This window comes from Rhamphochromis sp. 'chilingali', assembly GCF_963969265.1.
Source record: "Rhamphochromis sp. 'chilingali' genome assembly, chromosome: 9".
NCBI classification, from domain to species: Eukaryota; Metazoa; Chordata; class Actinopteri; order Cichliformes; family Cichlidae; genus Rhamphochromis; species Rhamphochromis sp. 'chilingali'.
This window is the reverse complement of record NC_137936.1, coordinates 21,449,823-21,463,521: the sequence shown is the minus strand read 5'-3', so window position 1 is coordinate 21,463,521 and position 13,699 is coordinate 21,449,823. Positions and strand designations below refer to the sequence as shown.

The window sequence follows — 13,699 nt, the reverse complement described above, 5'->3', positions numbered from 1 at the left end:
CTTTAACTGTAGACATTTTGCAAAATATAAATACAGTGGATTTCTTTTTATCCATGGACCCAAGTGAGAATGGCTGGAAGTAGTTTGTTTTGTATGTACATATCAGAATTCAAGTTGAGGATTCCTCTTCTTCACATACTGCCGCAGGTACCGGATAGCTGATAGTGCACTCAGATTTGCTAGTAGAGCTGAAAAGGATTTCCATGGTTATTTTGAATTTCAACTTTTCATGTTTGATCACCTAGTACACAAACATGTGACAGGGAAAATGTTTAATGTTTTAAGGCAAAAGTTATTTTCCTTACTAAAATTGGCAAAACTTCATAATAAAGCCTACAACTAAAGATGCAATTCTCTAGTAACTAAATGGAATTTCAGTGTATTTGATTTGAAAATCGAATGTGATTAAATTTGCCTACAAATACTTAAAAGTAGGTACACTAGAATAAGGGGGTACAAGTCAAGTGTTTAAAGGAAAAAAATAAATAATTAGACTGTAAATAACGTAAGTAATTTATAGTTCAAGAGTAATTGTAAGTATTGCATAACTTCAGGTATGTTACAGGGAAAAACTAATAATTATATTGTAAATAAATGTAAGCAATGCCTAGGTACTTTTATGTATTGCTTAAATTTTGGGTAGCTTACAGAAAAGGAGACACACATTATACTATAAGTAATTTAAAGTACTTCATAATAAATTTTAAGTACAAAACGATATCTCCCCATACGTTCCCTTTACGTTGTAAGTACACTGTACTTTTTGGGGTGCGGGTCATATTATGAAGTTGATTAACTTTGCCTCACTTTCAACAATGTTACAGGAAAAGAGACACAATTTGTACTGTAAGTGATTTAAAGTACTGCATAAGTAATTTTTAGTAGTGTGCAATTTAATTGTAATTTTTGAAACAAACCATATTTCCCCATCTTACATCATAAGTACTTTTTAGGGCACGGGCCATATTATGAAGTGGATCAATCTTGCGCCTTTTATTTTACCAATATAAATATAATAAGGTCTGTTCTTTCTTACCAACTTACATAAAAAAATAAAAACATGATTTTTTATAATCACAATTCAAACATAACTATCAAAATGAGTGTACAGTGTCTTCTTATCTATATGTGGCTCAGGCGATTAGAGGATCATAAGGGGGTCCTTTTGTCCCTCTGTGGGGGGTTACTCCCACTAGGTTTATATCTGGGACTCTCCACCATTTGACCTTAGAACTGAAGAAGCTTCTCGGATGAGAGGTGAAACGTCTTCAAGTAACTTAAAGAAGTCCAGACGCTTTTCTTTGCAAGCTCCTTTGACTCTTATCTATATAGTACCTTAGAGTTGAGCCTCTCCATAACATCGCCTGTGCCCCAAGAGTAAGGTGTACTTGATGGAAGATGGGAAAATAATTTATTTTTCTACAAAAATACCAAAAACTACTAATCACTTAAAATTTGCCTATTCAGTACTTTCAAAATTAACTACTGAAAAGGGTGCCCAATCATAAATTGTTACCCTAAATTTTATCAGGAAACATAGCAAAGTAATGGAAAAAAACATCACGACTGACTATGACTGATAGACGAACATAAATTCAGAAATGATCATACCTGCTTTCCAGGCATCAGCAGCCTCTGGATCAGAGGATCTTAGTACCCAGGAGGCAAAGGCAATGCAGACTAAACACATGTCTGACTGCTTCAGTGTGGAGAAGATGCCCTGGTGTCCTGTAAGGGCAAAAAGTGAAATTAAATATGTTGCATTTTTACATTTATGTCTCCTGATTTTACGTAAGCTCATGTTTACTTGTTGTCTGTATAGTTTCCAAAATGAAATGCTGCTCTTCTAGCTCTCTAAACAGCTGCGAGGAAGCCGGGGAGACCCTTCCCACACTCAGCACCGGTGCCCCTGGATCTTCTCTCCTGCTGGGTATCTTCTCGAAGTCAACCGGAAACACCCAGTCACCAGATCCTCTGCACCATATGCTCCCTTTATCATGGAAGTGAATTTTTCTTATCGGCAGTAAACTTTTCCAGCTGGCAGATCCACCCACGGCTGCTTCTACTGTGGATCCATGTTGGTGGGCCTGAATGAAAGAATGAGACACAATTCTCAGGGGAGAGATGTCATCCACTTCATCAGAGTTTGCACTCAAGAAAACATTGAGTGCAAACCCACTGCCCACCTTGGGCAGTGTGAGTTCTCTGACGGTAGGATGAGAACAAGAGAAAATGGGGATGGGTTTCTCCTCGTTGCAGTGAAGAGGAGAGAAAGACATTTCATCTCTACATGAACAAAGAGCATAGTCAAAGACAGGAGGCATGGAGATGTCTTTTGGATCATAAACAGTGAAGTGCCTGGAGTCAGAGTTTACTTTATCCTCTGTGAAAAAGTATTCAAACACCTCTGGGTAAGATATTTGGTAATCAAGAAAGTCTGTGCTGGATAGAAAAGACAGAGGAATTTGTGTTCCCAGGCTGTCACTTAGTTTAAAAGCAGTGTTTTCTGCCAAAGACTGACATCTGCTAAAAAACAGACTACTTTCATCACTACCAAGTAAAGCAGGCAAAGATGCATTCTCTCTGTTGAGAGTTTGTATATTCTGCATACTTTTACTTTTGGTTAACTGTCTAGGCAATGCAAGTGTGCTTGAGGTCAAAGTGTGGGGCTTCTGGCTGTCAAAACACTGCCCTGCAAAGTCCTCTAAAGGCACAGGCGTCTCTCTGCCTTCGGAGCATGTGGACTCATCGTTTGAGAAGAATGGAGAGTCACTCCTGCTGTGCTTGTTTTTTCTGTGAGGGTCAGGGCTGGGGTTCCTGCTGGGGCCAGCAAACTGCCAGTACTCCTCTTCAAAATCTGAGGTGGAAAACTCACAGCTTGATTGGTCTGGCTTAGATTCGTCAGCCTGCGTAAAATAGTCCGAGTCTGCTGTGTCTGAAATATCCATGGGAGTGCTGCAAGACAAATTATACTCCACAGTGTCAACCAGAGGGTCATGATTTGTTGGGGATTCATCTACATTTGGTGTCGTGGCTTCTCCTGTTTCTATAGGTGATGAGCCTCTATTCATTCTGAGCTGCAAAATGTCATTTATTGTCAATTTTTCCATTTCATCCCAAAAAGCAGAGATGGCGTACACGGGTCGACTGTGACCCTCAGCTTTGGCATATGTTTCTGGGCAGTCTTCCTCAGAGCAAGGTTTTACTGTTACATCAGGAACACAGAGAGGGGAGGGCTGTTCTTCCATAGAGAAACCAGGTACTGAAAGATTGATTTTATGTCTTTGGGCTCCAGGTGTGTCCAAGAGTATCAAGCAGTGTGTTTCATTTTCACATGGGGGGATATGATCTGGCATGCTTGTATTTCTTTGGTTGGCAGATGGATGCATCGGGGAAGGCACAGCGCCGGTAGCTTCATAAATTTTACAGCTGGCAGCTGACACATTGGTGGAAAAAGAAGAATGCATTTGTCCGTCCTGTGTAGAGTCAGCATCTTTTTTTTGGCAGCCGGATGTCAAAGATAACGAGCGGCACATTTCTGGGTGTTGAGGAGGATGCTGAGTTTCCTCCACTGATTCAGCTGCTGACAAATAGCTTTCTGAATCATAACTGTAAACGGAGAGGAACTCAGCACTGTCTTCAAGCTCATCGCACTCCTCATTCTCCATCTGTGAATGCGTGAGTGGGTCTCGTGCCATCAAAGCTGAGCTGTCTGGTTCACTTTTGCTTCTCTTCATCATCGGCTTAAGAATATTTTGTTTGAGTGATGGAAAATTGTCTTCTTCATCAGATATTAAAGCCGCTTGTGATGATTCTGAAATGACTCCTACCTCCACGTTGTGTTCATAACTTGGGTTGCTGCCTGATTTTTGGTTTTGGTTTGATTTAGATTCCCTTCTTGCCTGAGATGCAGGTTTATTTTTATTCATCTCTAACTTTACACCACTTTCAGGTGAGTTCTCCTGAGTAGCGTTGCACGCATGACGTCTCTCAAAGGGTTTTTTTTGTCTTCGTTTTTTTTTTACAGCAGTGGGACGTGCTCGCCATCGTGCGGGATTATCGTTCACTGTCACAAACCAGCGTTCCTTCTCTGCTCTTGCAGAAACACTCCTTACATCTTCGTTTACAGCCCTCTCTGTCGTGTCTGGCTCATTCACATTTAATCCTGTTTGGTGACAAGAAAGCGGTTCACTCTCTGGCTGCACTTCTCCATCTTTTGTCAGATGTTCTGATTTATTCAGTAGCTCAGTTTGCAGAGTGTTTGTAGCGCTGTAACCCGTCTCCTCTGGGACTGGTGCAGGACATTTAGGATATGCTTCAGAGTCCTCTTCAGATTTTGTTGCAGCATCCTCCGGCTGATTAAGTGGCACTGACAAATTAGAGCTTTCTTCTTCGGTGCATTCTGCTGTGTTGCTTGTATCTCCATCTTTGTCATTATCAGGATTCTGCTGTGAGTCTTGCTGGCTTTGGCTGACAGCTGAGCTTAGGTTTCCCGAATCCTCTGAATCTGTGAGACTGGCATCATCAAGGCAGGCAAGTGAAGGCTGCTGCAGACTGCACTCCTCACTCTCCTCATAGAAGCTTGTCCAGTCATCCTCTGCAATGTGAATACTGTGATCTAAATCATCCATTCTGACAATTCACATGCTCCTCAATCTAAAAAAAGAAGAATATATATTTATACTTAAACGGATTTTTTTTTTTTTTTTTTTTTGCATAAGCTTAACTAAAGTGGCCTTGAGTGATGCATAACAATCCATTCTTGGTATCTTTGGTAGCAGATATGGTTACGTCAACACATTTGAGTTAAATATAGAGCATGTGCATTTGTCTTAGACTTAACATTGCTTATAATCACCTGTCATTAAAGGAAGCCATTGTGTAGAGGGCAAAGCTTTCTCAGATCAAAGTTTGATGAATGAGCGAGACTTCAGAGTGGCAAAGTAACACCAAAGCACCTTAGTCACAAGCTCCATAACAAACCCCAAAATACTCCAGGGCCCTGATCTTTGAAAACAGGTCATATAATCTGATATGAAAACAAATCAGCTGCCCAGTGTCAGGGAACAACATATGAACTTAACAAACATCTACATTGGGTTTGTTTTGCCTTTTCAACATAGGGAAAATCTCAAAAATGATTATGATAGGCCTCAATGTGTCAAACACAATACATTTGCCATTTTCTGCGGTTTTGTTTAAGTAACAGTAAAATACCATTAGTATTACTTTTTTGTCCTAATTAATATTATCAGAATATAAACTATTGTGGGTCAATACTGCAAAATATCTTACCAGCAGTATCCATAACCACGAGCTGTATAACCACACTATATTATGTTAAATGTGCTTTAGTAAAATATGCAGAGGCTTACCTGATGCAGATTTATTTATTTATTTTTTAAATCATCCAATTTTCGAGGTAGCTTTGCGTTTTCCTGCAGGAATAGTTAAGCTACGATGTCCATCTGCCCTTGCATATGTCAGACTGGGCCCTTGCACTCAGATGTTATAAATAGAGTAGTATGTCCTGTCACATGTAGCTCCTGGTGCAAACGTCCTTCCCTCGACTGCCAGACACGAGACATTCCAGCACCCCAAAATATTAACCCTGATAATAATAACAGCAATATAAGTTCTATTATTACATTAAAACACGACAGAAATCCAAACATTTTTACTGTCATTCATAAACACATGCATTTATTTTCCAAAAAACAAAATCTTTTCATAAAAACTTTCATAAAATGTCTTTTATCTTGAAAATTATTTTTAAAATTCTTCCTTCGATTGTATCGGCAACATTTAGGAAATGATAGTGTTCTTGTTTGATCGATTTCTTAAATTTTTGTTGGCTGTAACGTCAGCAGTCTTGTTTTTTGCAGTTTTCACATCTGTAGATACTTCTAACAACTTTTTGTGAAAAACAGGTCAGGGTTTCACCAAAAATGAAAATGAGTAAAAACTACCAAAACTTTTACCCTAAATTTTGTATGGATCACCTTGAAACAACAACAAAATACTAGGTCTTGGGGTCACGAGCACCTAGGATGGCAAAGCATTTGACCTTAACCTTCACTGTTAACATCCAAGGTCAAAGGTGACCTTGAAAAGAAATGCCAAGACATCATATCAAGTAATATATCGCATTAAAAGAGTTGCACAACACACATATTTTTTCAGTATGACACCCTGTGGCATCACACTAAAAATCATTAAGTTTCACAAAATCACCCACTGCACGAACATATGTTAACATCTGACAGATTAAAGATTTTACAGTTTGTAGAAAAAAAAAAACTTCAGTCATATGGAATAGGAATGTTTGTAAAGAATAAGATGATCATAAAATACACTTTCAATAATGCCTCAAGGTCATAGGCCACACAAATTAGGAAAAAGCTGAAGTTATCATGTTTAATAAAAGGTTGACATCAGCATGTTGTAAAAAAAAAAAAAAAACATCGTAAAGTTGTAGTACAGCCTTTGCCCTTCAGGGGGATTTGCATTCTCTGAGATTGTATATTGTTTAAAGTTTTTCTCTGTGGTTTTGCTTTCTCTGTATTATTTTAATAGTATAAATATTGTCAATGTTATAAATAATGGTTTTTTTTGTAAGTTAATTTGAACAATTTAACCTTTTCCCTTCTCAAGACAGCGGATAGAATTCATTCGAGTTTACAAAACAACAGTAAAGACAAAAAAAGGCAACTTTGCATTGGCTTATGAAAGGTGCTTTATTTCTGCAAACAATACTTAGATCTTCTGAATTTATTCATGGCACTGAAACTAGAATATGTACATCATTACAAAAACGATACATCATTTGTATAAAACAATATGTACATGTTTTTAGCTTATGGTTTTTTGTACAACAGTAAACACATGAAGCCAAAAGAGGAATATTCATGGAATGACTGCTGCCTTCTATCTGGTTCAGATTGCTCCACACATGCTAAAGACAGACATAACTTTTAGAACCATCTTGTGAATCAAAACTACAATGTAGAACTTGGATAGGGTTAAGGATTGGAGCTACAGTAAAAAGGCCACTTGTCATAATTCAAATACCCAATTATTAGCACAGACGCATTGTGATTAAATGCTTCCTGGCTCCATTTAAAGCTCATAATGGCAGAGTCATCACAGTAACAGCATTTAGGACAAAGCCATATTCTTCATACATTTGGCAAAGTTAATGGTAATCAAGTAATGTTCAAAATGCAACTACAGAGCTGCCGTCTACGCAACAGAAAAAAAAAAAAAGATCTCAATCACACTAAATAGCAACATTGATTTCTTTGAGAAAGAAAAAAAAAATCAAGGTCCAAAGTCCAGTGAAGACCTCAGATGTATAAAGTGCACGGGGATGTTTGGAAATTCTAAATTTTGACAGGAAAAAAGAGGAACTCTTATTTTATATGCATCAGCAGGATCACAGCTCTTTAAAAAAAAAAGAAAAAAAAAAAAAGAGTGAAGCATTGGCTCTGCACATGGAATGGAAAAAAAAATGAGCATGCAACTGCAATGCATGCTCTGTGTTATGCACGTGGAATACATTCACCTTGACTGATTACAAAAATAATAAATACAACGGCAACAACAAAAGTACAAAATACAATCAAACAATCCATCATCAATACAGTGCCTACAGACCTGGTCCACCAGAGAAGAAATAAAACTATGATGACACGTCTTTTAACCTGTCAGCCTAATTCTAAGCAGTAAAACTCAGTGCACAGTTACAAAATGCAAATAAATAGCACACAAGTAAAAACAAAATGTCTATCGCATGTTCCCGTTCTGTCGCTAAGTCGACGCGACGAACGGTTTACGAGTCAAACCTGACAGGCATCCACGTTCACCAAACTCTTCATTCAGATTCTCTGACCAAACGCAGCAGATTAAAAAAAACAACAAAAAAAAAACACTTGCCGACAGCATTTCCACTTAAACTGAGGCATGATCGTGAGACGAGCAACTCTCGTTCACCACAAGAAAAGACAAACTTGCACATGAACACGAGCCATTTTTCCTGGGACGGCTAGACTGCGTGGCTGCTTCATTTTTAACGAATAACTAATTGAGTACAAGACAGTTCAGAGCCCCAGAAAGTTAGTTACTTGATACTGGTCAGTTTTTGTTATACTCTCAATACATAGAGAAAAATTAACAGCCCAGCAAAAGCAGCTACAGTTAAATTTGGCCATCCTTATTAGAGTCATCTTGTCTTCCTTCACCCTTTTGTAAATCTTACGGCGTTCCTGAGCTCTCTCTCCTACCTGCACCCCCCACCCTACACATTATAAACTTGAGCAGATGAAGTTGTCGTGATGGTTGCACTGTTCAGTGTTGACGAAGCAGAGGGTCGCTCTCTTCGGACATATCTGGGTTTCCTCACTGGAAAAGAGAGCAAATGAAGGGTCATAAAATCATCTGTGAGAGGAACAGGAGGACACATTCACTGTAATCACAATTAGCATGTTTGAGCTCATTTTGTGTGGTTTTTTTGTATTGTTTTGTTTTTAAATAGAAAAATTTTCCATGCATCCTCATGAATAATACCAAATACTGCTGCTTCACATAATACTTCCTGGTCAAAGATTACAGTTTACAAAAGAGAGTGTGGCCATCTCACCTGACGAGGAGGGGATCATAACAGCCTGGAAGGAAAAGAGCAAAGGTTAAACAGTTGACGCACAAAGACTTCGTTGAAAACAGATTTGTAGTTTCTACACTCTGAATATGCTACTACTACTAAAAAAAACAAAAAGTCAAAATCCACTTACTGTCTCACTTGGTTGAAATATGAAGGCTGAAAAAGAACAAAAACATAATGTTGCATTTGGAGGGGAAAAAAGAAAGTTACAAAATCAAAGCCAGCACCAAAAGCGTGTCACTGTGAGTCACTGTGCAGTGCTCCTCACCCTTGTTGCGGCGGTAGAAGATACTTGGAAGTCGGTTGGAGCGTTTGAGGTAGAAAAAGGAGGCGACAGAGAGTATCAGGAAGAGGCTGATCAACAGCGTTCCCAGAAGTAGAGAGGCTGCCACACCAGGGCCACCTGCACAAAAACACAGCACAAAAACAGGAAATGAACTGACAGACATTTACTGCATCAAACATTCCCGTCTCTAACCATGCAAGGAATATTACACCGCATGAAATCAGTCTGCACATCTTACCAATTTTAGGAACAACTGTCGTTACAGTTGTATGATTTTTACGCTCCAGTGTGTAGTCTAGAAAGCACAGAAAAAGGCGTGTTAACACAAACGACCCAAACATGAGCGACACAATCCAACACGCAAAGAGCTCAGAGTCCTTACTGTAGGTGCAGACTGTTATATTTTCTAAATCGACAGCTGCCGAGTCGCACAATATGCAGACGGTGTTGGTGTTCTCGAGGACGCGCAGGAAACATCCTGTGAAATTCAAGAGAATGACATCTGTATTACATAGTGTGAATTTTTACACACTTTGATTTGAGTATTTATAGTGCTGTAGCGACAAACTACAAGTCTTTCTCCAGTTTGATACACTAAATTAACTGCAGTTTCTATAATCCGATGAGGTACCAGGGCATGGCGATATATCACGCAGATATCTTTAAGTAGCTGCTAAATGCTGTTTCCATTCATGTATCAAAAAGGCAGAATTGTTTTTAACTTATCTTTGAATCCCAACTGTACAGAATAAATCATCTATATCAGTGATGTCAAACTCATTTTATATCAAAGGCCACGTACAGCCGACATTGATCGTACGTAAACAAAGTGTTAAATGCACATTTAATCCCTGAGATCTTCAAATGCGTAGTTAAACATTAACACACAAGTGCGATGCACAGCAAGCCTTTTTCCAAACTTCAGAAATGAATTATTCTGAGTCATTATAGGGAATAATTTAGGTCAACTAGACTAAAGAGACCATACGCACAAATTTCCAAAATACTTAACAATCAGAGGCTCTGCACTACTCTGAGTCTTTTAACTCTGCCTAATCGTATACTGATAACAACAATGATGTCAAACGGGTCAAATCTCAGTGGTAGCCAACGTAATAAGGCCAATATGCTTTCTCCCAGTGTTCGTCAGTGATGAGACATTAAAAACATCCACACTACCTGGTTCACAGTGGGTGTCATTTGAGCATGAACTGTTAGCTCTTTGCTTATCACCACAACATTCAAGTGAGTTCTGATGTAGGGCCTGTAAGCAGAGAAGCATGCATAGATTAAGAGATCGACATCGGCAGAACATAGCATGAGCTGGTCTTTTGCCTTAGGTAACGTTCATTTCCTACCTTAGTTACAGGCGTCTCGGGTCTGATAAGAATCACGGTGGCAGCAAAGACCAGAAGGAATGGCAGAGCCATATTTGAACCCTTGGAGAAAAAAACAAACAAAAACAAAAAGCAGACAACTTAATACATTTCATAAACAGGATGTCTATAAAGCCTACATACTGGCTAAATTTCCTTTTAGAAAACCAGTAAGTAATGAGAGCTGGCTTCAGATTTTCTTATCTTAAATCATATATTTTTTTATTTATTCAACCCTAATGCAACTTATAGACTTTATTTGAGCCCTCTGCAGTTAAGTGCCTGTCTAACCTGCCAAGTGTTTGTTGTAACACTATTTGCTTTCACCTTCCTCTCTTCCCCAACCGGTCGAAGCAGATGTCTGCCCTCACATAGTCAGGTTCTGCAAATGTTTTTTTTTTTCCGGTTACAGGAATTATTCACTCCCTATTGTCACAAAAGATTTACCAAGAATTTGACAAAAAGAAAAAACAAACAAACAATTTCATCACTCCTTAACAACACTTGTTGCCGCTGATTTTCATTCCAGTTATTTAATACTTTGGAATACTACGGTTGTCCTTTCTTAAAGATTACACTCAGACCATTTCTGATGAGTGTTCAGTGAACAGTAGGTGGATCAACTGGGCCAGATGATCTTTCAGATCCTGTGGCAGTTAGTTACATTCACATACTATTAATCGGTTTGGATTACTTAAACAAACTTGTCCTGTTTCCTTATTTTTAAAGGTCATGCTGCACACCATGCCAGCAAATGTTAAGTTTTTACTTTACAAATCATTTTGTTGTCGCTAAGATACTTTTTTCTGTCTGTCAAACTGTGCCAACTTTTTCTTTCTTTTTTTGAGATTCGGCTAAATAAATGGGAACGAATTATGTGGTTTTGTGACAAGTTACTAGTAACAAAATGACTAAAGACAGAAAAACTGGTTAGGTGCTAAGCTATCTGTTATGGGTAGACACAACACTGCTTCATCCTTTGAATTAGGCGAGTCTTTTATGCTTGAATGATTCACAGGTCAGTGTTAAGTGGTCTAACAAAATTTAAAAAAATGGTCAGGTACAAGGAATGGACTGAAAAGGAATGAAAAAGCATCCAATGTCCAAAGAAAAACTTTAAAGAATCTTCAGAAAACAAAATAAGATATGAAGGATGGCTCAAGGCACAGTACTGTAGGTAAATATGTTTGTCTCTAACTGCTTTAACTTAGTTAATATAAGAATACATTTGTCTGATCACAACAGTGGAAGATCCAGTATATGCTTGATAGTAAACTACAATTTAGTTACCATTAAACAGTTTGAACATTCATGACAACACAAATAAATGCATAGCCCTTTTTTTGTTGTTAATAAAGTAGTTTTCACTATTTCCCCCCACAACTTTTTATTGTGGAAAAACTACACTTTTACATCTAACTCTGCGGCACAATACAATTATTTGAGGAGAAAAGCAGCAAAGCTAAATTATCAGAAAACTGCACGCAACGAGCTAACGTCAGTGAAGCTACACAGCGATAGCTAGCACCTGTCACCGAGCTGAAGGCTTAACTTGATTGTTGTAGCAGTTAAAATAACGCCCAACTACCGAGTTGAAGATCTAAACCTTTTTTCACATGATCGGATATATTTACAATCTAACAACATCAGTAGCCGCTGAGTGTGGAGACAGAAAAAGTTAACTTACCAGCCAAACACCAGGCTTTGGCCTGACCAAACTCCTAGGCGCGGTTTAGTAACCGGCTGGTCTCGTCCGCCGCGGAGGTGTTACCACTCAGATAGTAACAGCTATTGCCAGACTGCTCATCACAACACCTCTGGTGTTGACCCACAAACAGATAATCCTACAACGACTGGCTCACAGCTACCGGATTTACATTTAGCATGTAAACTTCCGGAAACGCCTTTCAAAATAAGAGTTATAAGAACGGCGACGCTCCTGTGAGAAAGAACAGAATAACAAGCAGAACATTTGTTTTATTTCTCTTCTCATTCTCCATTTCGTCCTCCTCCTAGTACCAGTAATAATGATAATATTAATAATGGATCAGTACACACAACGCTCTTGAATTTGCGAGGGTTTGGAAATTATAAATTGCAGTTTTGAACACTCAAATATTTTCACAGGATTTACAGAGTAACTGAAATTTTTTAAACAAAGTACAAAACAATATTGTGTTAGTAATAATTCATTTAATAATAATGGACCACTTTACAGTCCTGTTTAGCTTGTTGTATTGCTTTTATCTTTAATCTAATTTCTGCAGATGTTTGAAAATAAATGCCGATAGATCCATGGGTGGGTGAGCAAGGCATGTCAATAAATACTTGGATTGATAAAGCATCTCTGTATGATAAGAAAAACTTTCTCAAGGACCGGTGTCCCTGCAGCAACACACCTCAATAAAATCAGTAGGTCATTAGCAAGACTCTATAGAACTTTACTGCATGCTGAGGTGGCAACCCCTAACCCTACTCAAGTAAATTTACATAAATGTAAGAAAATGTGTTTGGAAAATGTACTTGTAAAATTACTTTTTATTGCACCATGCTCATTCACTCATGAGCTGCTGTAACATAAATCAGATGGCTGAACTGCCACCTCAGCATACAATCAAGTTCTATAGTCTTACTAATAATGACCTACTAATTTTATTCAGGTGTGTTGCAGTAGGACACATTCCGACGGCCACTGAACGCAGCGCAGCCTCTGCAGATGGCGGGAGTTTTAATTACGTTTCACACAGCTAGCTATCAATAATCACATCTGTAAGAACTGTGAGGTAATTTAAATAATATATTTCAGTGGTGAATTACTGATATAACATCTATACACACTAACGTTAACAAGATTACTTTTTACTGAAGACCTTTATTGATGTTCTAGCTGTGAACAACTTGCTAATATCTACCTGTCAGCTACTGTACTGCTAATATGACAGTTAGATGAGACTGTGGCTAATTTATTATCTTTACAAACAGATAACCAAAGAGCAATGAATCATATACGAAATATAAAGGAAATGCTAAATATCCCAACTGGAAGCAGGTAATTAAAATGTGCCACTACACTATTTTTTTTTCTGTTTTTTAATCTCTTGTTATTGACATATAACATTGCTATTTTCCCTTTAATTCTAAAAACATTTGAAGTTTTTCATGTAAACACATGTAAACACAATTTTTAAAAAAAAGGTTACTAAATGGTTTTGCTACATAATTTGACTGTGTTTGTGTTTTCTTCTCTATTGTTACACTTCATTGGGATGAAAATGCAAACAGAAATGCATCTACCAGTGGTTTCTCCAGTTTGTCAGACTCTCAGATCTTCTTTGAGTCTCAGTTTTGGCATGAAAATTCTCAGAGCGCATCTCAGGA

At 38.1% G+C, this 13,699-nt stretch overlaps 2 protein-coding genes across 2 annotated transcripts; both read right to left on the bottom strand.

The window, feature by feature from the left end:
• Window positions 1-102: 102 nt before the first annotated feature.
• On the bottom strand, window positions 103-5,494 carry perm1b (PPARGC1 and ESRR induced regulator, muscle 1b; the record flags this gene model as incomplete). The annotated part of the gene is made up of 4 exons (XM_080890927.1): window positions 5,376-5,494; window positions 1,808-4,656; window positions 1,612-1,728; window positions 103-188 (listed from the first exon to the last, which is right to left on the bottom strand). The coding sequence occupies exons 2-4, from the start codon at window positions 4,629-4,631 to the stop codon at window positions 103-105; spliced, it is 3,027 nt and encodes a 1,008-aa protein (XP_080747053.1). The 5' UTR covers window positions 4,632-4,656; window positions 5,376-5,494.
• Window positions 5,495-6,718: 1,224 nt separating this feature from the next.
• cUnh1orf159 (chromosome Un C1orf159 homolog) lies at window positions 6,719-12,204 on the bottom strand. The gene is made up of 9 exons (XM_080892360.1): window positions 12,009-12,204; window positions 10,304-10,384; window positions 10,125-10,209; window positions 9,328-9,423; window positions 9,184-9,240; window positions 8,928-9,062; window positions 8,790-8,815; window positions 8,639-8,663; window positions 6,719-8,400 (listed from the first exon to the last, which is right to left on the bottom strand). Exons 2-9 carry the CDS (start codon window positions 10,373-10,375, stop codon window positions 8,297-8,299), a joined length of 600 nt encoding a protein of 199 aa, XP_080748486.1. The 5' UTR covers window positions 10,376-10,384; window positions 12,009-12,204; the 3' UTR covers window positions 6,719-8,296.
• Window positions 12,205-13,699: the final 1,495 nt, after the last annotated feature.

Bases quoted from the DNA above. Each gene is read 5' to 3' on its own strand.
- cUnh1orf159 (XM_080892360.1), bottom strand. From the start codon at position 10,375: ATGGCTCTGCCATTCCTTCTGGTCTTTGCTGCCACCGTGATTCTTATC. The intron at 9,424-10,124 runs GTAGTGTGGATG...TGAATTTCACAG, and splicing joins TGACACCCACTGTGAACCAG to GATGTTTCCTGCGCGTCCTC. The intron at 8,816-8,927 runs GTGAGGAGCACT...GTTCTTTTTCAG, and splicing joins CTTCTACCGCCGCAACAAGG to CCTTCATATTTCAACCAAGT.